Source organism: Poecilia reticulata, linkage group LG12 (assembly GCF_000633615.1).
Source record: "Poecilia reticulata strain Guanapo linkage group LG12, Guppy_female_1.0+MT, whole genome shotgun sequence".
NCBI lineage: Eukaryota > Metazoa > Chordata > Actinopteri > Cyprinodontiformes > Poeciliidae > Poecilia > Poecilia reticulata.
Window position 1 is genome coordinate 17305405 of NC_024342.1, and position 27875 is coordinate 17333279.

A 27875-nucleotide genomic window follows, 5' to 3' on the forward strand; every position below is an offset into this window, starting at 1 on the left:
CCCCCCCACACACACACCCACACACACACACACACGCACACACACGCACCCACACACACACACACACACATGCAAAGATAGAAAGTTGTAACAAAAGCCAAGCAACCTGTCAGTGATAAGATAAAAACACAGCAGTTAATTCTCAGACAAAAATCAACTTAGCTAATTGTGAGTTGTCATCTTTTCCCTGCATTTTACCTTTACACTTAGTTTGATAGCGGTAGTCTTCCCCACACTAAAAACAAGGGTTGTAATGGTACAGATGTACAGATTTGTTTTAAGCAGTACACAAGTACACGATTGAATGTTTAAGTCATTAAGGGTTATTAACCCATAGATCATATACTGGTTTTGGCTTAGAAACAATTTGTGATGTAGCTGTTCTTTGTCTGATGCTCAAATATCCTGCAGAAGCAAATGCATCACAGTGGAAAGGCGGAACAACGCCTTGATTAGGCTGATGAGCTTCACCTGTGGGCGTGTCCTACAAAACAAGGACAGCGAATTGAAGAAACCATGTAGAGAAAAATAAAGAAACATTTAATTTAATATATAAACTACAGGAAGATTCAGAAAGTAAAAATATTCAAATTTTAATTAGTTTTTTATTTATTATGAAAACAAAATTGATTTACAAAATATAATAATACATCTAAAAAAATAAGACCACCAGTAGGTGGGGGTAATACATACTTCACATTTCTTGCCAACTGCCGATAAAATAATCAAGAAGAAGAAAAGGTTTTACCCATAAAAATGGAACAGAACACCTTGGACTGGGCTGAGCTGCTGGGACAACCAGATGAAAAGCTGATTTCCGGAGGGCCGAGCCAAAGGAGGTCCAGGTAAGCTAACCATGCCATTGTGTTCTCATGCCTCTCACACAGAAGAAGTTGGGCTAAGTGTAATGTTTAAGTCTATTGTTGTTTTTCTGCTCTTATTGGCCCTTAACACATTGTAAAATAGTTATTAGCTTATTTGGTAAATTATTAAGAGCATTCTCAACCAGACAAATATGTTTTTACATGAGTTTCAGCTAAATTAACCAACTCTGATTGGATTAGTATTAGAAAAGCTGATTATTCAGATTTACAGGTAAGTCTTGGCATCTTGTTGTTTTCAGTAAGTTTGTGCCGTTTTATCAGCATCATTCAATTTGCATTTAAATACAAGGGGACAGTTCAAGTTCACATACTCCAGAGTTATTTCACAATCAAGCCTGTTTTTATTCAAACCAGCTGGAAATTGATTCCAGGACAACTACATAGCAGACTACAGCCTCAGGTGCTAAACAAGTGAATCACCCAACGCCCCTGAACAAAAATATTGATTTATTTATTTTTTGCAAATGTAACAACTCCTTCAGATTTCTGGCAATACTCCTAAGTATGAACTGTGGAAAAACCTTCTCTAAGTCAATGCAATGAAAATAAGAGATGTCATTTTTTGAAGAATGTGGATGGATGGATAAATCTGTTAGAAATAGTGTAGCGTAAGTGCAACTTGCAGTCAGTCTGCCATAAAACATCAGAAGAAGAATATTTATGTGGGGAGTCGAGGTGCAACTACAAGTTTTGCTGCGACACTTTAATGGGGTGGACACAAAATGAAACGATTGAACATGGTTCAACGACACTTGCTGTTGTTCTTTTGTTGCACAATGTTGTTCAAGAGGCCAAGAACAGTGAGAATGAAATGAACTCAAGCTGTTTCTCACAATTTCCCCTACATTTTCAACACTTTAGCTCTATGATTGCTACGTAACTTTCACTGACCCATAACAAACTGTAAACAAATAGCAAATGCTCTCTTGTTTACATTCCTCCTGGTATTGCATTGAATATCTAAAGTTTTTGTTCCATTTAACTTTTTTTCCATGTCCTTCATTCAACTGACTAACCCAGAACCCTGAAGATGTGAAGTAAAAAGCGGAAAAAGAAATAACCCCCCTTCCTCCCCCACAAACATAAACCAGTATGGATCCAAAGAAAATCAACTGGTGAGATATTGAGTGTTTTTCCTCCTCGAGGGCACGCCTCGATCAAGGTGATTCATCGCAAAGGGCCAGTACTAACTGTGCGGGACGCGACGGAGGTCCATCTCAGACGATGGTTTTATTGATGGCATCAAGTCACACGTTGGCCTCTGTGGAGGTGCTACGCTGGCTGCTTCACCATGGTGCCTGGACACAGAAACCAATGGAGTAAAAGCTGAAGGAGGGGGAGGTGGGAGCATACCGGCTCACAGAAAGGCCAGTGTTTTTCCAAAAACAACATGCAGACACCTGCATTTAGGGAGATCGATACCTTGCGACAAGCAGCAGAGAGGGCCTTCGGAGAATAGCCTTTATTGATTTATGGCTGGTGTTAATAGAAAGGCAGTTGTTTCTGGTATTTTTCACTGAAGTTGGCTCTTGTTTGTGTTTCGAAGACAAATTGTAGCAATCCAATAAGTGGTCATAACCTTTTCTGTCGCACTATAATCTATATACAAGGTGACGTATCACAGTTTTCTTCTTTCAGTAATGCTAAAATGGGTAAAAAAAATATGCTTAGGCAATTCAAAGCATAAACTATTGCAATCTAAAACCTTTGAGAACATGCTTACATGTAATTAAGACAATTGCTTTGTATTTTTATATATTTATATATTTTTTGAGGCTATAACATGCATGACAAGTCAGCTTGCTGTCCCAAAATGTGATGGCCCCATACTGCTGCTTCTAGACATATTGACCTGCTGTGATGGCACACTGTCTCTGAAGGCAGAGAGGGGTCAGGAGGAGCTGTTCCCTCACTACCCCGAGGTTCAGTTATCCGATGGACTAGGTTATCGATCCCCCCAGCAGTTACAGTGCTCCCTGCTGAGTATTCCTATACTGTAGAAGAGCAGTGATAGTCACAGGCTTCCCACTGGTCATATGTACTGTACAGTGAGGTATAACTACCAGGGTGTCCTGCACGCTTGTCGCAGTGATGCTCAGTCGACATTTTAATATGATCATATTTGTTTCCAGCTGTCAATAGATTATGTGTGATCAGTGATCAGACATCTTTGTTTAGCCAAGGCCTTCCAGAAACTCCAGTTTTTTTTTTTTTTTTTTGCATAAGTCTTCCTTAGATTTAATCTATGACATTCTCTTCTAAACAATGTTTTGTTTGTCTTAAAGGTAGTGTAGATTACACGTTAGATCTTGTGGCCTAAGGTTGGGCTAGGACCACACCTCTAAGCCAAAGCCATTTTCTGAAAGAATCAAAAACATGACTAAAGATAGTCGGCTGAAGGACATCTTCATGGAAAGTGTGTGCCAAACGTTAGAGCCATGTGTTGAAGTGGCAACGTATAGATGCAATCTAGGAGGCTATAGGAGACAGTCTGTATTGACATGGAAATTTTACTATCTTCTATGATTCTCCCCAGACATGTTTGAAATAAACTCCTCCTTTGGTCCAATAAGCCTGTCCTCACTTTTCTCTGGAACATTTTTACATTGGCAATTTCAAAGCTGACCAAACTTCCATTAATACACTTCAGTACTGCTGCAATGCCTTGCAAAAAGTATTCATATTGTTTGAACTCAATCACATTTTGTCAGATTACAACCACAAGCTTCAGTGTTTTCAATTTGGATTTCATATGATGGTGCAACACAAAATATTTCATCAATGAAAGATGGAAGGAAAATTATGCAAACTAGAATTTTAATGTGTGGGATCCGTTAGTATTCAGGTTACCTCAGTCAATACCTGAATACCTACCATGTAGAATCGTAACTGCAAGAAAAGCAACATTTTGTCCTTATGTCTACCAGTTTTGCACATTTGGAGACTGACATTTTTGCAAATTTTTATTTGCAAGCTAGCTCATGGTTAGAATCAATTCTCAATTGAATTTAGGTCTGTAGCATCAGTTTTGTGCCTTTTAAATTGTGTTTTGCACTCAATTTAAAAAATGTCAACTTTATGTTTTATCTCATCTGACCACAATACCTTCACACATGTACTGTGTCCCCTGCTGAGCTGGAAACTGGGCTCCATGTGGCCTTCTCTCAACAGTGGCATCCCCCCCCCCACCCCTTCTTTTTTTTCTTAATACCTGTATTTGTGAAGTGTATCACTAATGGTCATCCTGTCAATAGATTTTTGCATCTTAGCAGTGCATTTCTGCAGAGTTGCAATGGACCTCCTTGACAGGACAGGACTGACGTCAAGCTTTGGTATGCTTGTGGTTTTTCCATGTCTTAATATCAGGTAATAATAATAATCTTTATCATCTCCTACTTTGTGCTTGTCTACATAAAATCCCAGCACTGGAGTTATTATTATAACATGAAAAATTTAATATATAAAGGTTATGAATACCTTTGCAAAGCACAGTAGTACTCTACTTTTAGTCAGAAAAGATTAGAAAAGAACTGGGAGCTGATTAGCTGGTTAGCAGTGGTAAGAGAATTATAATTTATAGTCCTGACCGAGAAGTTGAAATTCTTGTCATGGCAAAGCTGATACAAATGCTTGAATTAATGCAGAAGGTTATGACCAAGATTTTGAAGAATGGGATTGTCTAAATTTGTTCCACATGCAGGAACTTTAAGACTTTTCTTCCTGCCTTCCTGCAGCCTGTACCTGAAATTCCCACAGACAGGAGCAAGAACAAAAAAAAAGACTGGTGTCTTATCAGGTCCACTGATGAGATAACTGGAGGTCATTTTTCAGAGACCTAGCTTTCATACTACAGCAGACCCAATGGCAGGGTTGAAACGTTTTCATTAGTAGCCACATCATGTAAACTATATTCGACGGCTTTACAGTGGAAATGCTATAATTCCCCCGAGTCTTGGTTAGCTTTTGTGCAGAACTCAAGCTGAAACAATTGTATTTTTAGATGACATTGAGTCCTTTGACACAGATGTGAATACATTGTTAAAATTAAATCCTGATTAGTGCGGGCTGTGATTAAAGAACTTCAACCAAGATGTCATTTTATCTTTGAGAAACTGTTTTCAATAAACCAAGAGGGATGATTGCTTTGGATAAGTATTTCTCTCAAGTGTCCTGGCCTTTGGGATAAAAATTGCTGGAAGTCATAAATTTACATGTCACAAAAAAATCCCCACAACTTACAGTAACATAATCTGGTACCGATTCATGTTGGGTTTCTAAACACGACTATTTATCTACATGTTCTGTAACTTTGTGGTTCATTAGGATTCTTGCCTTCTCTTTCTCATGCTATGGTCTAAGCCATACAGTCGGTTTATTTTCGATTTTTAATTTTCATCCACGAGTGGCACATTGTTAAAAAACATAGCCATAGCTATAAACATCTTCCCAACACTTTTATAAGGGGAAGTTTAAAAATAATGGTATTTTATTGCCAAAATAAAGCTCTGAAGTTACTGTTTGTCAACTTTTAGTACAAAACTCTATGTAGTCCTTTGTGTAATAGCACCAAATTTTTTTTAAGAGGAAATTGTGGGATGTTTGAAGAAAAACTTGATAATGAGATTTGCACTGCTGTGAAAACTATATGAGGTGTATTTGAGGAAGAAAACAAACATTTATAGTTGTTTATGTACAATATGGAAACTGCTCATGGAAATGTTTCTTTTTTTCTCCCCTGAGGACAGAAAAATAATGAAGAAAGAAATATTTGCTCTGAAATGTGCATCTAGACAATAGGAAAATGCTAAAAACCTTCTGGAGAACAAAATATAAAAAGATTGGGTTATTTAGGCAAAATGAAAAAAGGTAAAATGGAAAAGAACTGTTGGATGATACTTTTTAGCCACAGCAATTATTTACGTAAATACTGAAGCTTCACACATACTTGATTCTAATCGCATTATCCTATAAGTTGGACTCAAACAGGAAAGATTAAAACAATAGACACCATTTTAGAACAAGATTTATATACTTTGAGTCAGACTTATTCAACCACTGGACAGTTTTCATTTAACATTGCTATGTAGCTTAGGAAAACTTGTGTGTATATATAAGGAATAATACATTCTACTAGTCTGTGCGATCTCTTTTGTCCCCTGAATAATTTCAATTAAGCAAAAATCAAAACGTGTCCACAGGAGCTATAACCAGAAGATCAGGTAAAGGTCTTTTTATTAAGCATTCTTTGAAGGGAGGCTCATGCTTGCAATGCTTTACCCACAGAATTAAGAAAAAACTACATCTTGGAGGCCGTTCTCTAAATTCATAAAACATTGGTTGTTAACCAAACAAATCTGTCATCACATGTAGTTTAGTGATTGCTGCATATTTTACTCTTCACATTTTTGTCCATTATTTTGTAATCTAACAATATAAAGTTTTGTCTTGTTTTCATACCATTACTTCCCAGAGACTGCAGATGGAAATTAAGCTACGGTTAAATTAGGCACATGGGAATAAATGCTCACGTTGATTGATGTGTGCTATGTTTTTTAAATTATTGCAAAAGATCTCAGCCAACTCAGAAATAGTTTCGCAGTACACCCTGGTGGTTCCTTCCTGGTGTCTAAAACTGCACAGAGAGCATTTTTACTTCGTACGTTAACATGAACACAGCTCGCTGGGTTCTGCTCCGCTCTGTGAGACATGGCGGTTCTCACCCTTTCAACACTGCCCCATCCCTGTCTGCCTCCCCTCCGAGGACGCTCAGTGGCCTCCCGTTCTCCTCCCACTCTTCCCTCAGGATTCTGGCCAGAAATGGTGCTGAAAGACTGAATGGTCTGCTCTCCCATGTCAGGCCTTTTTTTTTTTTTTTTTTTTTTTGCTGTTGTCATGGCTGGAGGTGAAAGCGGCTGCCGTGCGCAGATACATATTTCACATCACCGTGACGCATGTCTTTGTTGATATGCTGGACATCTTTACATGAACCAGAAAATGTGTTATCTGATGAAAGACTCTGCTAGCTCCATACTGACCAGCACAGGCGCAAGAAGCCTCAGGCCAGGTATAAACATCACCCCTGGGAAAGTGCCGGTAAAAGTGTGTTATACTTTATTTTAGTCTTCCGGCTAAAACAATATTAGCATTTGGCCTCTTAAGTCGATTTCCCAGATGAACTGCTGATTGAAGCCCACATTCTCGTATCTTTTTTTTGTAGCATATACTGATTTTTCTAGACATAATATCTTAGCAGGCTGTCCATGTCACTAATGAAAGACAAAGATGCAAAAGTTTGACTTTTCAAGCAGATGTTTGCGACTTCTGCACAAGATGGATTTGTTTCTCTGAGAACCCTCTTTGTGCAAGGCGCTCATCCATCTGTGGTGATCTGTGTTTCAGTACATCTTAATAAAGATACCGTCCTCCCTCGGTTTCTACCCTGAGGAATGCTCTTGTTCTTGCTCTTTTCTCCTTTGTCATATGGTGCAGCCAGACTGTGATTTGTTTAGGTTTAAGCTTTAAGGTTGGCTGAGGCCATGACTCATCATTACTCTGAGATGGCTTGTTTTCAATTTGCTTTCAATGAAAGTAAAAAAAAATAAAGGATTGAGTCACCAGATATGACTTAAAACACTGGTTTATTTGTAAACATTTTATTTCTCCATTTGTGGATAAAAGGCTTTATTTTATTTTTTTTATGTTCCATCAGGTCTGGAATGGCAAAATATATACACTCATAATCCAAATAAATGGAATGTTTCATTCATTACCCAGGCTTTTTTGGTCATTAAACGTTAATTTGTTTTCTTTCTGACATATCACCAGACGGTCCACCGCTGACCATGATAACTGAAGCAGTGGCCAAAGGTTCCAGCTCCTCCCTTTGAAAGGCTGACCCGTTCTTAAAATGTTTAAAGAGCCTGTTGCATCATCGGTTCTCGCCCACACATGCATGTTTGGGTGAATCTTGGGGGGGATTGTAGGGGGGGCGGGTTGCCATGCATCATGTGTTTAAGCAGTGGATGGCTGTACAGGGTTAATGACTGGACCTCTCTGTGGGCTGTACTGGCTCTCAAAGAGAGGATAAGGCTGGCGGTGTGGGGGCATCTGCAGAGCAGGGGTCACATCACTCACATCAAAGCAGGCAGGGAGTCTGGGTCATCGTGTTTGGCCATGGGGCGGTGGAGAGAGCGGGGGGCGCAAGGAGGGATTGGGGGCAGGATCACAGGGAGGATCAGAGATGAAGAGGCAGAGACAGAGAAATAGAAGTGTAAAAACAAAGGAATGGGGAGGATAACATGGCGAGATGGCACAAAATTGAGCTATTTTCAAGGTTCATGTAAACATTTCAACTTCATGTGTGACCTTTTGTTCAATTCTTCATGTCTAAGGCCTTCTGTATTCTTAACATGTCTGTACTATTCCAGTGTGATGTTTAAAGACACTATATCATGATGTATTTGTTTTTTCCATTAACAAGTTTCACACAGTAAGATTATGAAGAATGGATTTTCTCAACAGAATCTGGCAAAATAAAAATGTTTTTCTGAAAAGCATGTTAAGGGAGGAAAAAGAAGGTTAATTTTGCTTTGTTTGGGACAATGACATCACAAGAGGCTTGAGAATTTTAATGATCAGCTGGTGTTGAGGATAGATTTCTGCAGCATTTGAGCTGGTTAAGTCTTGTGAGCTGGAGCTAGTGTTTGACTCCAGTGACCCTTGCATCATGATACATACTGTCTGGTTTCCATGCATACTTACAATTCTTAAAGTACATGCATGCTTGTCGCACATTAAATATTCATTCAGTTGCTGGCCTTTTTTTAGGCCCTAAAAGGTCACCTTACATGGTTGCACTGCAGTTGGTTCTTTCCATTCTTCCATCAACTCTGACCAGCTTTCCTGTCATTGCTGAAGGAAGCATCCCCAAACAGCCAGCACCATGTTTCATGGTTGGGGTGATGTGTTTGGCTTAAATATGAGCCAAAAAGTTACATTTTGGGCTCATGTGACTAGTTTTTTTTTTTTTTTTAATAGTTTTGATTAAGTTGATTTATAAGGGTTATTATCACAGCAGATCAAATCAAAAATAATTATGTGACACTCTTGTTATCATTTATGGGACCACCATAACCACATTTCCTTACATTAATATAAAGGTAGATTCTAGAAAATAACTCATTGGACATCTCCAAACAAATAGTCAATATGAGATGTACTAGGTGACTCAATGCCTGTGTATAACTGCTGACATCAAATTTACATATTAGGCTAAAGGCTAAACATATCTAGCTTATTGTCCAAATTTGTTGGAAATATTTAATTTGTAGTATAAAGAAAGTGATTTCTTAATTCTTCAATAAAATGCTGAGTATCACTCAATAGGTTTCCCCTTTCAATAAAACAACTACAATAGAGTCAAAAGAACTTCTCCGAAATGCTTTAAATTTTTACATTTATTGCAGGTATTTTGCTATTTACATGCTTATTTACAAAGTTAGGCATGTTCTCATTTGTTCAGTCTTGGATACTTCTTGACAGCTGTATAATAATTTCTTATATAAGTATGATTAGAAAATCCTGTACAATCATAAAAAGTGGACTATAAAAAAAAATAAACTGGGCCTCTTTAAACCTGGCAAAGAAGGCAGATTTGTGGAGTTAAAAAAATAAATACTATTGACAAAAAATGCTATTAACTACAAGCACTTGAGATTTAGCCTTTCCCCACATTAAAAAAAAAACAAAACAAACAACAAAAAAACTCTCGAACATGCTCATCACAAATATGAAGCAGATTTTTGCTCCATGTTAAGTTCAGGTTAAAATTCAATTTTTTATCTTTGTCTGAAGGGAATTTTCTGATGTTGGATGTGAAATATTTCAAAAAACACAATTGCCTGGTACAACATGGGCCTGTATAAACATACAATATTCAGTCACAGAATCAGAAAGCTTAATGTTGTCCACACTATGTTGTTGTTGGCCATCACATACAAAGAGGAAAATAAATGCTAATTTAAACGTATGTGTAGCTACTGGCATTTGATTTAAAATATTTCAACAATATTGTGTCCTGAAATCAAAGCAAATAGTTTTTTCTCTTTTTAAATCCTTCTTAATGGAAAGCTCTAAGGAACTAAGCTGCTTTTGAACTAAAGCTTATAATATATATATTTTAAATTCGATATGATTCATCCTCGTAAAATTGAATTTGAATCCAAATGGGATTCTAAAACTTTTTTCTATTCTTCTTAAATTTGGGGTACTCCAACTAAAGTGGTATTTTTCTAGTGTTTCCAGTCATCCATTTCCAAATGCAATGTGAGCAGGTTACGAAGAGTTATTTCTTTAGGATGCACAATATTTAAATTTTCTTTGCAAGTGTTATGGAATCTGAAATTAAAATCATGGAGTCAGTTTGTGATTCTTGGATTTTCCAAAACTAGCATTACAAAGACAGCAGTTTCCTTGCATACTCCTAAGAAAATTTAAACCCCAAATGATCCCAGATGTTTTAATCTATTCAGATTTCCTGTTATCTACTGAAGGTCTTGTTCTTTTGCGTCCTGAAAAAATATATTATTGTAGAAAGTTCCTTTCGAATATTTTCTTAGATCTTTTTGCTTTTTCTGGTTTAATCTTTAAACTTTTCACCGATGCAAAATGTTGCCCATCAAGTCTGCGTCTTCTTCCTGCAGTAACAGCTTCATTGCATGTATCATTACATCTCAACATGAGAACCATCTTAGTCAACCTGACTCTATTTAGCTATTTATTATTAAGAGCAGCAATTTGTTGCCATACCAACCATCATTCAGAAATAAATCTAGTGTTTCAAAATGTGATGAGTCTAAATCTTTCATTTATTTAATAAACATTTTTTAAAAAGTTTTTAAAGGGCTAGTTCAAAAGTTTTATAGTGGGGTTCTGGTGAAAGGTCGGTAAATTATGCACAGAATGCATATAGCTTACATATTTACTGCAAAAGACAGTTTGACACAATCATATAAAAATCATACTCCACTGACGCTGCAATGGCAGTCCTAAGATTGAAGTAGCACAATGAACCCTAAGAATAGAATATGTCTGAATATTGGGGTAATTACTGGAGCAAAAAATAAACTAAAAAGAAATCCTAATTTAATCTAATTTTCTGCACAAAAAATAGGTGCCACAATGTAGCTTTACCTAGAATATGTTTGGGAGAGAGACGGCATGATATCGAGATCCCTATCAAATCTTGAATGCACTCAGCAGCAATAGGTGTGGTAAAGGCCGCTACTATGACAACTATTAAAACGCTTTGAACTTTTCTTCATTGCTGAAACAGCTACTGGATATTTCATTGGGATTTTCTGGGTTTGAATAAAAATAAAGTTGTGCATAATTGTGGAGTGAACAAGAAAAGATACATGGCTTCATTTAAAAATTCAACTTGTATAAATTACATGGACAGATGGAAGAAAACCCTTAACATGCCTGTCAGGTTTCAAGCAGGGTTGTGATAAACAAAGTCCCAAAATTGAAAAAAACTTCTGAAACATAGTTCAATTCATCATCAAGACTATGGCACAACTGCAAACTCACAAAGGCATGTCTGTCCAACTAAATCAACAGACTGGACCGGGAGAAAATTAAAGGGAGATGACTATCCCTTTAACCAGTGGTTCTCAAACTTTTTCTCATGGGCCCCCCAGTGGTTTTCAAACATTTTCTGGGCCCCCCCTATGACTTGTGCAAGCGTAGCGGGGGAATCAACTTTTTTGGGGAGCAAAATGAATGTAAACAACATAGACAACATCAGTAGCCTACAGGCTACTTGTTAAGCTTAAGGTGATGTATTGATATTAGCTAGTCATCTTTTAGCTAACTTTACCTTCATCCAACAGCTTTACTCAACAGTCTGTTAGTTTGGGGGGAAAACTGTGAAAAGTTCTTTGCGTCCAGCAGCAGCAGGTTTCCTTCGCGCACAGGTGTAAACCCAGCATGAGCGTCATAGCGCTCATGTTGCGTTTAAAGGCGACTCGGAAAAACAGATTACCACATGTTAACAACGGATTAAACCGTTTTAACTGCTGATAAAAGTGACAGAGGACACAGATATGGGAAGTGTGGAAGCCCCTACTGTATCAAATTGACATAGGAATAACAGAGTTGGCCATTCTAAGGTACAAACCCAGCGCATACAGCGTTCAGGTTTGTGTGTTTTTTTTCATCCAGACGGCTTCCCGCGCCCCCCCTGCAATGGCCCGGCGCCCCACCTAGGGGGCGCGCCCCACAGTTTGGGAACCTCTGCCTTTAACTAACTCAAGGATGGCTAAAGAGCCCCATAGTTTAGCTTTGAGAATCTGACATGTGGATTCTTCAAATATGGCCTTTATGGGAGAGTTGCAAGAAAGTCATTGGTGAAAGAAAGTCCTGTTGGTACATTCCTGTTTGCACAAGACATGTAGGGTATACATGCATGTCTTATAGAAAAACTCTAGGTGAGGTGAAAAACTGATCATCCCGAACATCATCTAAAGGGGGTGAGGATATCTGTTAGCCTGGAAATTGTTAACCTACACAAATCCAACAGCTTATCCTCATTGTTGATCCTGAAATTAAAGATCACACTTCTACGGAAACCTGAATACTTTAAGTATTCCATGTTTATTCCAAAACATGTAAAATTAAATAATGACGCTACATTTGGCTTTTGTTTTTTAATAAAAAAAGAAAAGTGATGTCTTCTTGAAGATCTAATTTAATTGTGATTAAGCTATTTAGGCAATCAGACTCAGTCTGGGTGTGCAAAGAAATTGCTCCTAATGATTACATACTCCACATGTGTCAGATGAATGTAAATCATTTTGAAAACCATGCATCACTTTTATGACACTTTCATAATTATGCACTACTTTTCATTGGGCTATTTCATAAAATCCCAATAAATACACTGAAGTGAATTGTGAAAATATTTAAGAGGTATGTATATGTTTACAAGGTATTGTCTCACAAACCTAATAAAATTGATATGAGGTATTTGACTTGAATGTAAATAAATGAATCTACCTATAAGCAAAAACCATCTTTCTGATTTAAAGAAAAGCCACATTGACCAAAGAGCCACAACAAAACTGACATTAAGCCCTGTCTTTAGTTTTTCTTTTTTTTTTTTTTTTTTTACAACGTAAATCTGCTACAAAAATGTCATAGAAACTGTCTGGTCGGGAAAATGTGAGAAAGGACAAACATTCAGGAAATACAACAGCTTTCTGCTATCATTCAAAACAAAACTCTGCAGAAAAACACCTTTAACCTGGAGCCTCCTGGCCAAACATCTGAAGCATTTCTGCTCTATTTAGTGTCAGCTTTCCCTGCACTTGAGCAGGCTTCATGAGTGTTCTGGTCCAGCCCAATGTTTGTTTGTGTTCATGTTGCTTCTTTACAAGTGCAGATTCTGCTAAAACGTCCTACTTGATAAGATGCCCACTCATCTCCTGGTAAATCACCCAGCGAATATCAACTTCCCTCAATGAAGAAATATTGTTCCTTTTAAGATTAACTGCAACAAGTCCTTGGAAATATAAATATAACTGACCCAATGTTGCTTTAGTTGGTCCATTTTCTTTCGTTTCCTCTTCAATGTGTGCAGTTGTTCGATTCTTAGCTGTTCTCACTCCACTCTGGCATGATGCTTACACTATGTACAGAGTGATACTGGTGTGGCGAGAGAGTGCGTGGTATGCCATGTGCATAGAGGTACTCGTTTCCCTGTAAGCCAGCTGTCGGCGACTGGATCCCAGCTCCAGAACTGCACTGGCGGCCTAGAGTCTGGTGGGCCATGGAGCTCTGGTACATCGCTGCATGGTGGCCCTCGCCCAGCTGTGGAGAGGCGTGGCCCCCCACCCCTCCCAGTCTGGACACCAGAGACCCTGAGGTGAAGTGAGCGGAAAAATGCTGATAGGGGAGCCTCTCCATCGGCTGCATGGTGGTGACTGAACAACTGCCGTAAGGAGAAACGCTGGCCCACGTGTTGCAGCTGATGTCCTCCAAACTGGGAACAGGTTCTGCGCCTTGCGAGGAGCTGGCATACATACAGGCCTGCCGCTGGCTGGACTCGCTGCGGTAGGCCCCACTGGCGAGGCTGAGGCTCTGGTGGTAGCCAACGGGACGATAGTAGTGGTCCTCCTCGCTGGAAGAACTTTCCAGGTACGGCTTCTTATAGACGTGTTCGCCTGAATGACAGTCGTCATCTGCTGTTGGTAAAATTAAAGAAGCAAACAACTTTGTTATTCAAGAAGGGCCTTCCATAGATACAAAATATCTTCCTTAATGTTGAATAATAAACACTGACCTCAACTGAGGCTTAAGCAAGACACTGCAGGCTTTTAATATTCTGTTTTTCTTTCTGTGAACTCCTGGATCACTCTTATTATTCCCTTAGAGTAAGGTAGGCTGATCAGTACTGGGAAGGCTCACCACTGTTCCATGTCTTCTCCATTTGGGGATTATGACTCTCACTGTGGCATATGGCATGCTCAGCCTTCACAAATGTTTTTTTTAACCCTTTGCAGTTTGATGGATCTCATTAGATGTCCTTAGTATAGTGGGAGAATGATTACTTTGTGGTTTGGTTTGTAGACAGAGCACCTGGTTAATTTGCATTTATATAATTAACTAAGAGGTTTTTTTTTTTTAAGATGATCAAATGTTAGAAATGACACCTAAAAGTTTGTGACAATATTCAAAACGTTCATGGGGCATGCAGGCTCTTGGGAGGTTTTGAATACTTTTGAATTGATGTAACATAGGCTGTTTAATTGTCAGGGCCTTTTAAAGATATCTGGAACTGTCACAATTACCTCCTTCATGGATCATGCTGTAGCACAACAGATGAAACCTCTTGTAACCCTTGAATATTTTAATGTAATCCCTGCATGGCTCATATCACCGCACAGTCTCATACCTTTTCTCTTGATGCAGTAATCTTGTCCGTGCTCATGTGGCAGTGGGTAGGAGCCAGACTGGGGCAGCAAGTCCTGGGAGGTGCTTGTGACCCCGTTTTCACACTGGGAGTACTGGGAGCTCAGGGTGCTGGGTGTGGCCATGCCCTGGACGTCCCCGCTGAACGGACTGTGGCTGGAGCCGACCCTCTGTCGCACCGTGCTGCGAGGCACTACTGGGTACTCTTTGGTGCTGTGTGCATGCACAGAAAATGTATTAGTAATTATCTGTATGTGCCAAACAGGCTCAGTAAAAGACGGCAACTGAAAGGTTCAATCCACTGGATGATTAGTTTGAAAAGGACACTAGAAACAGAGATCCTTCTGTGGGGGGAAAAAAGTCTTTCTACTAATAAATGATTTTCACTCAGAATAATTTACAGAATTCATTGTTGCATCATTGTGCAGCTTTTTGGTTCTTTGATTTTTGGTGTAGCATCAGTTGAAAAGTGACCTGGTTTTCAATAAGCTCTCTCTTCAGAGTAACCAGAAGCAGACGTGCAACGCTTACTGCAGACAAAGGCTGAGCAAATTCATGCAAGACTGATAGTGGCTTACATTCTTATAACTTTTTGGATTTCCAGCGATTGCACACCTACTTAAAGTAACTTAATGTGCTTATTTTCACATGAAAATACTTTTTTTTTTTTATTCTCCCTTTTTTTTTCTCTTGCTGATATTGAGCTAAAATCTATCTCAGTGTGCCGTAACTCAGTCAAGCATTCAGGGCGACGGATGTAGGATTACAACATCTCCTGGAAAAAGACAAACAACTTTCCAAGTTTTGTCTGATTTGGGACTTCTCCACTTGGAAAACCCTTCAGTTTCTCCCCAAAAACCAGGGTGATGGGGGTTTTTCAAAACCAGATTTTCCCCTTTGAAAAAGTGTTTCTCCGCACAGCACGGACTCCAGCTCCATCCCTCATCTGGACTGAATAATAGAGAGCAAAGTGGCCGCGTACCGCCTTGGCTGCCTGACCGAGCGATATTCACCAGTACAACACACAAACACACACATGCAAGCATACACACAGCAGACACAAAAGCAGTTCAGTTAAAAGAACAAAAAAAAAAATCTGTAGAAGAGAGATGCTACAGTCTTGTTTCAGAGGTTCTGCCAGATCAGCCATAAAAGTCTTCACCATGAAAGCTGGCCAATGATCAAGAACTACACTTACATCACTGAAAATAACACTCACTGAAAGTTACACTCATTACTGGCTTGGAAGTCGGTGACTGAAGGATTAAAGTGGGGCTTGTTAAGTGACATTCTGATTCCGGCTGAACTAAAGTGACATTTATCTGCTCATTTGACATCATTCTGCATGTGTAAGAATTTCCAAATATTAAAGATCAAGGATTTTCAAGGGAACTTCTTTTTAAAATGAACAAAATAGCATCCCGGCTGCAGCTACCTTTGCATCCTGGACATCCGGTGCAATTCCATGTCATCGCTTCCACGAAAGCCTTTTGCAAACGGGTTGTTCTCAATCTTTAGTTGTGTAATCTGAAACCGCAAACAGACTTTGCATTAATAAAAAAAAATAAAATAAAATAAGAGTCTCAGGTCTCATAAAAGAAGTCAAAGCCAAATTTATAACAAATTGATGTAATTTTAGAAATACAACTTAACAGTAGATTCCAGAATTCAACTTGAGTTGTAAATTTGCAACTAGGCTTCACTCATTTAAATTCTCCACCTGTTGTCTTGTTACCACCAGAAACGGTGATGTATGTTATTGGCGATTAACAGCCCACTAATAATTGATAAGCTGAGGGGAAGCTTTCACCTTTTAGGATAAGTGTTCAGAGCGTCGTGCAGCTTTCCTCCTGGGAAAAGGCAAAAACCAAGTTTCTCTCATCGGACCTGATCACCTTCCTGCTACATGTCTCGTGCCCTGTGTGGCTTGTGGCAAACTTGGAATAGGCCTTCTGAATTTCCCTCAAAAAATGTTTTTTCCTGATGCTACTCTTAAAGGCCAGATTTATGAAGTGTACAGCTAGTTGTTGGGCCGCTGACAGATTTGTCCGTCAGAACTTTGGATCTCTGCAGAGTTACTGTTTCTCTGATATGCTCTTTTTGCCTGATGGACAGCTATGTCTCGGTAAAGTTTTGCAGTTGTGGCCTGTCTGGTGTGTTTTGTACTGGGGTTTAAATTACGTACAGCACAATTGTCTTTATTTTTGGGTGTAATCATAATTAAAAACCAGATATAATTTTTTCTTTCACAAATTTGTAGTTGTAATATGATAAAAATCTGAAAAGTTTTTAGATGCAAATACTTGGCGGATGTTTCTAACTTTTCAGAAGCAAAGGGAGAAAAACAGCAGTTCCAGAAAGATGGTGGAGGTCCTACACGCCTTTAGTTCAATAAAGCTGTATCTCAGTCAGCAGGTCATATTTTTATTGCATGACTTATTCCATAATGCTGAACATTGTCTTGAAAAAGCTTTAGAAATGCAAATATTTAAAATACCTGGCAGGAATGCCTTGCTTATATTTTTTTATTTAAAAAAAATATAAATCCAAGCTCTAAAGGCGTAAAGCAGAATGCAGGGATATCCCTGTCATGGTTTCTTGCAGGTAATGAGTTGGCGGTTCTGGTGTATTTCCAGCTTTCTGACAGGACTGGAGGTTTGTATGCATGTTGGCCAACACCTACTCTGAACCTTGTAAAATCTGTCATGTGACACTTTACTAGCTGGTTGTTAATTAATGCAGGCAGACAGGCAGATGATTTATATATTCTTTCATGATTTTCAAACTAAAGAGTAAAAAGTTAGCAATTTCCTTTGCCTTCCTCTTGATTAATGCAGATAAACTCACCTCGACAATATTATTTATTTAGAAAAATGTTCAACATTTTCCATAAATTTTAACCCTAGTAAAAGATCAAACTAAACTCAAGATTATCATACATGGCTAAGTTCAAAGAATGTCGTTTTATAGGCTACATGTCTAAGCTTTGCTTAATAAAACAATCGTCGCTTCATTTCAGATGCTATTTTAGCCAATAATAATAATAAAATGTCTGCAAAAGCTGTAATAAATTCTATACATGAATAAAAAACATTACCTAAGAAAACTCAGTTGGGGAAAAAATGTTTTAATTGGAGAAAAGTCTGGAAATTGGACACTGTTTTATTAACTAAAAGTCCAACAGGTGAATTGGAGACGCGCCTGCAGCGCTTAATGCTCCTGCAGATGTTTAACTGTTTGATTAGACCGTTGTGGTAAAACGCTCGGAAATCAGAAATGCTTGTTTTTTTTCCCTTTTCTTTGCAGGTCTGGAAAGAGCCTCAATAATTAGCCCTGGGGTTACGATCCCAGCTCTCCCAATAACGTGCTTAAAAATAATGAATGGTTTCTACAGAGAGCCGGTCATTTTGGGCTTCCTGTTCCCAGAGGCGCAGAGGCTTCTGATTGGCTACAGGGACGCGTGTTCTCTCCCTTTCTCCATTATTCCAAAAACAAGAAACATATATAGGCCCTCATGGCTAAAACGATGCTTACCAGACGCTGTTTACAGATATTTACACCGCCAAGACTTTCTTTCCCCCCAGAAAATCTGGACAAAGTAGATGTTCAGCTTTAGATTCTGGCCTGAAAAGTCTCGAGAAATGTATTTATTTTTGCCTAATGTGTCACCGTTTAGCCATCATTTTCCAAACAGTTAATATAAGGAAAACAATAGATTGTTCCAGTTTTTGTTTAGTTTATAAACACTGAAATTAAGTGCACAACTAGAGGTCAATTTACGAATTAAACAGAAGTTCAGGAAAACAAACAAGAAAACAAAAAAGTTGAATGTTTTTGAAGTTGCAATTTTAGAAATAAAATGCAAGCGAGATAAAGCCTAAAATTAGACAATTCTGCTTCACAATTTTTACATATTTTCTTCTATTTTGAAGCAAGTTTTTCTAGACAGAATTGCTCATTTATCTCCTATACGAGCTATTTTTTCCTCGCTAATGTGGAAGAGAAATTTGTAATCTAAAAACATAAAATAATATTTTGGGCTTCAAATGCTAAATAAAAAAAAAGAAAAGTAAAAAAAACAAAACAAAAAAAACTTACCCAAAGTATTGAAAATAAAATTAAATCAAACAAAAAAAAAAAACTGAATCGAAATGAATGTAATTTTGAGTGGCGCATATTAAACCAATATAAAATAAATCTGCTATAAAAACCCGCTAGAATAAACTGAAAATGACAAACTTCATACAGCCTATTAAAAGCAATAATAATAATAATAATAATAAAAAGTTGGCTGCAGGGAAATCTGTTTGAGATTCATCCGGATCTTCTGCAGCTCGTCTTTCTCCACAAAAAGCTGTAACTTTTCTAAAAGTTGCTTGAGGTCATTTATCCTCCGATCTTCTTTCTGAAGTTTTTTTTTTTTTTTTTTTTTTTTTTTTTTTTTTTTCGTCGTCTGTCAGTGACTCGTTGTGATATCAGCAACTTTTCAGCTGGCGGCGAAACTTTGATTTTCTCTCTTTCGGTCCGTGCGCGGTCTCTGCGCGGCACGCTGCTAAGAATTTACCCCAAACCATTTCTGTTTGAAAACGCACGTTTTTATAACCTCACGCTGACGTGAATCCTGCACACAAACTTTGCACTCAAATCTGGGGTTTATTTGAATTATAATAACGATAAAAACAACAACAACTCTGCCGTTTGAAACACGTAAAAACACGAAGCAACTAAAAAAAAAAAAGAAGAGCTGTTTACCATATGAAAAACTGCAAACAAAGACAACACAAAAATGTCCAAAAGGAGGACCTGTACCTTGTGGTTCTGGTAAGACGTGACCGCAATGAACGCTGTCTCCGGGAAAACGTGAGTGCAGAAGGCCGTGTTTTTGGAGCCAAAGCCGTTATTTTCATCCGCTTTCACAATGTGAATCCTCGGCTGGTACTTGTGCATCGAGTTGAGGATGATCTGGAATAAAGAGAGGGTTGTATTTTATATATATATATTTTTTGCGTGACAACGTCTGGCTGTAGAGCATTAATGTCACTAAATAGTGCAACTCTTGATAACCTGGCCTCGGCCTTTTGCAAAGAAAAACGGATTTAAGTGATGGCTTCGTCAAAAAATTTTCGTGAAATTAAAAATAGATGTAGGACAATCCATACTAAAACCCCGTTCGTCAGACTATCTTGGCTGAAATTGCCTCGATTTCTCATTTTGAAGGTGTAATAGCTAACTTATTGCCTATGTAAGCCTTATGAACTGCACTTTTTTTTCTTGCTTGCAATTTAAAAACATGTTGCAATAAATGAATGGCTTTCTGGACCACAAATTCACAGAATAAAAAAAATTTTTTGGTATAAAATTGATTAAAAATGAATAAAATAAATGAAAAGAACTAAAAAAAAAGAATTAAATATAAACAACATTTGTGGACAAACTGAATTGAATTGATAGGATTTAATACATACAAAACCGTTATCTTCTTTCAATAAGGACATCACTAATTTCATTCACACCGATTTTAAAATATAGTACGGATTAATGAGTCACCTTATCTTTTAATAATAGTAATAATAATAATGTGTCTTTAATGGTCCAGATAGATTATTCTCAATGATGTTATAACAGCATCTTAGATTATTCTCAATGATGCTATAACAGCATCTTCTCTCTTGTTCTAACCCAGTTAGTGCCCTGAAATGAGTCAATTAGGACGGAGCTCACAGCTGAACTTGAGCATTGAACTTTTCCTTCAACACCCCATCATTCAGTGGACCCCAAGCCGTCCACTGAATTCTTTAACTGATCAGCGAGTCGTGGCTATGAGTCTAGGAGAAAAGCTAACACTTCATAATCTGATCAAATTCCCTCGGATTTAAAAAACAAAAACTAGGGCATCCTCCTCCTTTCTCCACTCTTTCTGCATCTACAACGCTCCCACCTTCCTGTGACCTGCAGGCATGTCGCCCTATCTCTTATCTTAAGGATTGTTTTTATACCTGCCTCTCACAGCCAGCATGCGAGGAGACGAGGGCCTGCCCTGACCTCCAGTAACAGTGGAGGCATCCTGCAGCATTCCACAAAGAAAATCCCCTGTGAGTCAGACATGAATCAGCTCAGAGGGGCTTTCACTGTTGATAGTCGTCCACTGCAGAGTCCAATCTGATCTCGTTTCAGGGCGAAACATGCTACTTGGCAGGAAATGGTCAAACTCCTTCTAGTGACGCCTAGCGAGAACCTGTGAGGGTAGTAGCTTTGATCCTGCTTGCTTTCAGCTGAAGAAGTAATTAAATCATCTTTACAGCAACAATAACTGCACAGAACCTTCTGAGCACATAAAAAAAAAACATGAATTCAATACTAATTTCTTCTCTGATCAGTGTTAAAAAACCCCCCACTCCTGTGAAGATATTACAAGTCGCATCTCCATTCCTGTGGAAAGAGCTGTGGTGTATTTGTGGACCACCCACTGGGACCCCAGCTCATGTCTCGTCTCTGTGGCCTTCACTCACTGCACCGGTTCCTGTATCTTCACCCTCCACCCCCCTCAGCCTCTGGATGATACTATTTAATGATAGTGAGGGATCACTTTGGGTCTCGTGCGGCTGCCCTTCGCTTTCAAGTACCTCGACATCAGAGAGTCCACCCCCACCTCCCCCACTCCCATCCCCACCCGAGCCTTGGGATCAGTGGACTTCGTGCACCAGCATCTATTGCTCATCACACACTGCCATTCAAACGTAAACAGTGCGGTCCTCACACTCCACCCGGCCGGCCCAAACATGTGTGGGAAGGCAGAGAGGCGAGCGCAGGAGATTAATAACGCCGAGAGGTATTCTGGGAGCCGAGAGGGAGATCAAAGGGGGAAACGAGTCCAGCTTGGTATGAAACTTGAGACGAAAAAAATATTTAGGAATTCAAACACTGAAATAGCAACATTGGAAAATTACTTGTGTGCAGTGAAATTGGAGAGCAGTGGTTTTTAAAAAGTCTAACCTGACAGGGAAAGTGCTACTTCAAAATGTGATAGGACCAGTGTTCTTCAGGAGCAGTCAGTAAAATGCAGGTAACAGAGCAAGAAAAAGCATTTCTAATAAAATGTCTTAAGGAGTTATGCAAAAGAACAGCTTCATTATTTAATGAAGCAGCATTTTGACATTGCAAAGCCTGAATGTAATAACTTTATGCAGATCTTCGTAACATCTTTTTATAGGACATTCGTAGTTGTGACAAATCTCACAGGAATGAACAGTTAGAAATGAAACAAAACATTTTAAGTAACATTTGTGCCCTTCTTTGCATAACTTTCATATCATCAAGAGTATCATTTTGTGAAAAAAAGGCATGCATGCATTTTTATGACTAAAATCATAATAAAAATAATATGAGATTATGAAACTTTGTTTTTCAACCTGCAATATTAAAAACAACCTAGAAAAATTAAAATGGTCTTACTTAAAAAAACAAACATTTCCATCACACTAAACATTTAAAGTTTTCAGGAAACAAAGACTTAAACTTCATGTTGAGAGCGACAACAATAACCACACATCAAGCCATTTAGCATCATCAGACTCAGGCCAATGAGCTCAGCTTTGATTAGTCTAGTTATCTAATTTAAGAAACATTTCCAGAAAGAGAAGGAGAAAAAAAAAAAAAAAACCCTCAGCTTTAAGTCTGAACAGGTCTGTCTTGATCTATACATCAGGAATATGTTTTGGCTTCATGTGTCTTTGTAAGTAAATATAAAACATCTCTCAGCTATTTCAACAAGCTGGACCAACAAGCTGACAGAGTGTGCATTTTCTGGCAAGCCACCAGCATTTCGGTGATGGATCCCACGGTGCCGAGAAAGCGGGCAAGTCAGGAACCACTGTGACCAATCAAGAAACACACTTTAACCCCAAAAAATGTACTCAATGAGCTCCAGTCTCAGTCCTCCAGCTGGGTTTTGGCAGGGCAGCAACCTCTATAGATACCACGTGGACAGACTCTGGCTTGTGGAAATATGATTTGTTTTGGTAACTGAAGGACTAAAAACAGTTTCGACTTAAAAACGGGTCTGAATGTTGGAAAACTGTGCCGTATATGCGGTCAAATTCTTTTATAGCACTAGAACGTGTTGTTACGCTTCAGTCATTATTTGCGTCCTCTAATGGAACATTTAGAGAACAGAAGACGCAATGCAGAGCCTCTCACTTGTGATTGGAACTACTTGAGAATTTTAATAAGCTTATTTAGTCTTCTGTTCTTCTTTTTAATAGCAGCGATGCATCTTTTTACAGCCATTCTTAGCACAGCCTGTTCCTGACAAAAATGTCCATAATTGAGTGACTACCAACAAGAGAGGTAATCAGGCCTCAGTCTACCCATCAACTCAGCATTTCATGAAAACCTGCTGCCAGCAGCACACTTTGTTCATGAAGTAAAAGATGCTAGTTTTGCTTTTATTGTAAGGGTAAGAACGAATAAATCTCAAAGCCAGATGCAAGTCATAATGAGAAATTAAAGTTTAGAAAATGAGCACCATGTAGAGAAATTCTGGTTCAGTTATTATTTTTTCTTGCTCAGAAAGTGCAACAATATACTTTTAAATCAATAAATGTACGAAGTCCTTGAAGGAACTTGAAAAGGACAACAAATATTTTTAATACATTTTCTCTTTGTTTTTACCATTAAATGGCACGTACAACAAATTCATGTTGACAGCTGGATGCATTTTTTTGGAGAACTTGTGTAAACTGTGATCCAAAGTGTCTGCTTTAAAAATAAATAAACATAAAAAAAAAGATTTTTGAAGATTAATGTAACTATAAAAGGAAAACTTAGTATTTTAGTTACACAAACTTTTCAAATATTTTACTTGTTTGGTAGTTACAAATAATAATCAGCACTTTTGGTTTTTATGTAGATTAAAATAAGAAAATTTGATGCCTTTTACTAAAAGTAAAATGAATTCTTCAAGTGCATTTATATGTATTTTCTTTGAAAAAGTAGAAGACCCACAAAGTTGCAGAAAAGACAAGAGAATGCGAAAATTATAAAATGGCAGAAAATATCAAATGTGTAATTAAATCAAGAAGGATACTCTTCTAAAAATATAGAGGATTTATAGAAGTTTGTTTGGTGTAAAAATAAAAAGGATCAAGTAAAAGTTGCATCGGTGTGGTCTAATAAGAAATTTAATCTTCATTGGTCGATCTATTTTTGAAAATAATTAACCGATAATCAACCTAATATCATTATCATATATGTTGAATATATAAAACGAAAGATTATTTTTTTAAAATTGCAATGGAAAATACAAAACGTATTATTATTTATTATTAATAATAATAACAAATTTATCATCAAATTTTGCAGTAAACAATTACATTTTTCTGGATTCCATAAACCACATTCTTCCAGCAGCAGCAGTGAAAACCTCCCAGTGACAAAACGACAATACATTTGGATGAATGCAACAACACCGCGACGCAAAAGCCGCATCCACACAGCGCACATGCCTCTGCACGTCTCCGCACACAGCTTTAGCAGAATGATTATAGGCCCAGGCACCTACGTGTCCGAACGGGTCCAAGTGGTTGTTGGTCAGCTTCAGCTTCTGGAAGGAGACCAGCTGCCTCATCCAGTGCGCCCCTGTGGCCGGGGAGTCCGGATGGACGTAGAGCCTCCCGGGCATAGCGGGCTCTGCTTTCCCGGTCACAGACCTGACGCACAGGGACAGCAACACATGCGCAACTGGTTAAAGCAAGACATGCAAGCAGTAGATGGGCAGCTAATGGACTGGAAAAGGTGGTGAATGATTTGCATGTTTTATAGGCTGCCATCTGAAATTAAAGCTTTTCATAAATTTAATTGAGGGTTTTAAAATGCAGACCTAAAAATGGCACGTTTAACAATTTCCGCAGCTGTGCGCGCAATTTTTCTCAGCATTTTTGCACGTTTTATTGTTATATGCTGCTAACACAAATAAAGCGATCCCCGATTTTCTGCAATTCACGGACATGTGTAACAATTATTTCCACACATTGTTTTGCTCGGCTCATAATCTGCAGTACTGGCATGTGATTATCCCCTCCGAGTCTCCGCTCTTTTAAAGGCATTGACCCAAACAATAGGCTCCTGCCTTTAAGGTCGGAGATCATAGGGTAAAAGCTAAACAGAAATTCTGCAAAGGGCCACTGCAACTGTAGGAAAACTCATCAGCATGAGCCTATCTCAAAGGGGGAAAAAAAAAAAAAATCAGCTCCAACTGAAACACGTCAGTCATGTTGACTGTAATTCTTGGCAACCATTAGAAAACAGGCAGGTCATAATTCTGCAGGAAATTATACGTTCGCTTCCGATTCTCGTCCATCAGGACAACATAAAAATTTCCTGCTGAAGTCCACTCCAGATAATGGGACATGGGAAGAAATATGTTTTTTTTTTCCCTAAAAGTTTCATTTGCATCCAGATAATTTCTTTTTTTTTTTTTTTTTTTTTTACCCACCATTTATTGTCGGCGAATTTGTATCGATGATCGTCCGCAGGAACCACGTCCATCAGAAGAATGTACTTCGTTTTGGGGTTTAATCCAGTCACTTTCACCTTGAAGCTGGGGAACATTCTCCTGCGAAGAACAAAATATCGACTTTTCCATGATTCTGGGTAAAACTGCGTCTCAAATGTGCACAAATAGTTGAGGCAGAAAAACTAAATCTCTTTACGTTAGCTTTGCACCGCAAAAGTTTACAATGAAACTTTGAACAGTTAACCTTCTTTATGGGCGCATTTACAATTATGACGCACACAACCTCGCATGGAAGCAGCTGAATTATATGAATGCTTTTATTTAGTTTGTGTTTTTTTTAGGGATCTGGACGTTGTGTCTGAAAGAAACCATTTCACTGCACGTGCATTTTTATTTTTTTATTTTTTTTTTAGTAAATTATGGGATGGGCTACGTGGGAGCTGCAATGCTGAAAGAGCGGACATCCTATGAACCTTATATTTGCCTTTCCAGACTGAAAATGCAAACCGTTCGAGTTAAAGGAATACAATTGACGTAATAACTTTGGATAGGTTTTAAACATTAATTATACGTTTCTGAAATTATGTAGGTGTGTTTTTTCTAACAGACACCTAAATTACATTAAAACATACAGAAGGGCAACATAAAGTTAGAGATTTTTTTACATTGTTCTTTGTAGCTCTGTAATGTATAATCTGTATAAAATGGATGTTCACAGAATTCTAGTCCTTTGTATTCAAGTCAAAATTATATTTAGCTAAGATAGTCGTAATAATAGTCGTAAATATGATAAAGACATGTATTTAAAATGTCTTCATTTTGAATCATTTTTCCATAATTTACATTGGAAACTTGCTTCACAGCTGCGGTCACTAGGTGCCCAAAAGCAAGTAATGGATGCAGAGGATCCTCCAGTCAACAGACCTCTGGTGGGTCCTGGTTAGAGAGTCAAACCTAACAATCTCCTTCTTAGTTTTGTGAGGTTGTGCAGTTTGGCCTTTGTTTTCAAAAAAGAACCCAGAACTATTTGTTTTTGATTGAGTTGTAAAAGCTCTGTGAAACTTTAACATATTAATCGTATTTAAAGTCTTGCAAGGTGGCATGCAGAGCTAGCCCGAGGTATAAGCAAAACCATCAAGAGACTCCATAAATATGTTTATTAAGAATGTGAATACCATTAAATTTGATTTGACAGTTTCAAGTTAGATCAATTAAAGGACTTTAAATAGCTTAAAAGCTTAAATTTACTATTCAAAAGAATTGTCAAGTTTACTTTGTAAAAGTAGAGCAAATAATCTTCGTTGTTTGTTTTGTTGATTTGACGAAGCCACAATTTAAAGACATAAGTTTAATCTTTTCTTTGTGTTTGAGCTCAGTTTGCTCACAAATGAATTAATCTGCAACTAATAACCAATCTCTGACTCATTTTAAGCTCAACCAGTTAAACTCTGCCCTCTCTCTGATTCTAGTCTCTATTAAAACGCTGTTTGTTGGTGATGGTCTAAACAGGAACTGGGCCCACAAATTAAATTCTGCTCAAGGCCCTGAATAATCTTAGGCCAGCCCTGTGCCATGTAAGCATTTTCTCAACACGCACCTTGGAGTTAAATAGCTCAGTTTACTAGCAAGTTGGATGTTAGTTGAAGCTAGATTTATACTAACTAAAACTCTTCTATTAATGTGCTTTATAAAGCTTTATCCCTGCTAACCATACCTATAATGTGCTGGTCTTTGGGAACGACTTCCTCAGGATTGAACAGCTGGGCCTTATAGCAAGTTTGTCTTAGCATTAGCACTGTTGCTAATGCTAAAGCCAGATTTCAACTTCTTACGTCTCATTTTATAAGGTGACATAGAAAACTTCATCTTCTGACAACCATCACTAAGATGCACCACAAACCCCTCAAAGTAAACAGCTGGTTTTGTTTACTAATTTGACTTTAGCATTAGCACTAAAGTAAACCAGTTAAAGCTGGATGTGAACTTAAAGTCTTGCACACAAAACTACAAATCGTATTTAGTTTTTAAGGTTTGCTAAAATATTATTTACAAAAAATAGAAGTAACATTTTTTTTCTAAATCATTCTTAAACAGAAGATTACCATTCATGTAAATATGGAATGACAACGAATCAAACTGCCATGGTTGAATAAATTATCATTTTCATTGGTAACATTTGGAAAATCTATTTATTAGACTTTTTTTTTTTTTTTTTTTTTTTTTTTTTACAAACTACTTGATTAAAAGTGCAATACTATAAAGACTGAAATGTAATGCAGTCCAAAATTATTTTCATAGCACAACAAGTCAAGAACAAAGCTGTGGACAAGGAGGAATCTAGACTGTCTTTTTAACAAAAGCAAACGTCAAACGACAGACGGGGATGTATGAGGGATTTTTTTTTCTGCAGCTCTGATGGGAAAACTGTGATGTGCCTTGGCTGTGGTGTAATGTAGCTACAATGAATTATTTATTTTAATCATTTACAGAACACGTGTGAGCCGTAT

The 27875-nt window shown here is 37.9% G+C and overlaps 1 protein-coding gene and 1 long non-coding RNA gene across 6 annotated transcripts in view; one reads left to right on the forward strand and one right to left on the reverse strand.

Annotated features, from left to right (window-relative positions):
• Positions 1-725: 725 nt before the first annotated feature.
• The window catches only part of LOC103473797 (uncharacterized), a 102144-nt gene continuing 74994 nt past the window's right edge, over positions 726-27875 (forward strand). For all 4 annotated transcript variants that reach the window (XR_535068.1, XR_535066.1, XR_535069.1 and 1 more), the window contains exon 1: positions 726-845. This is a non-coding gene — a long non-coding RNA (uncharacterized LOC103473797). The remainder of the gene's footprint in view (positions 846-27875) is intronic.
• Positions 12176-27875, reverse strand: part of tbx5a (T-box transcription factor 5a) — an 18196-nt gene continuing 2496 nt past the window's right edge. The window contains exons 3-8 of one of the 2 annotated variants that reach the window (XM_008424294.1): positions 25348-25467; positions 24415-24562; positions 19665-19817; positions 16291-16382; positions 14839-15068; positions 12176-14125 (exon numbers count right to left, since the gene is read on the reverse strand). In XM_008424294.1, coding sequence (XP_008422516.1) covers positions 13536-14125; positions 14839-15068; positions 16291-16382; positions 19665-19817; positions 24415-24562; positions 25348-25467 — 1333 coding nt within the window. In that variant the 3' untranslated portion in view covers positions 12176-13535. Of the gene's footprint in view, positions 14129-14838; positions 15069-16290; positions 16383-19664; positions 19818-24414; positions 24563-25347; positions 25468-27875 lie in introns of both variants that reach the window. The other variant, XM_008424293.1, reaches the window with a different exon arrangement.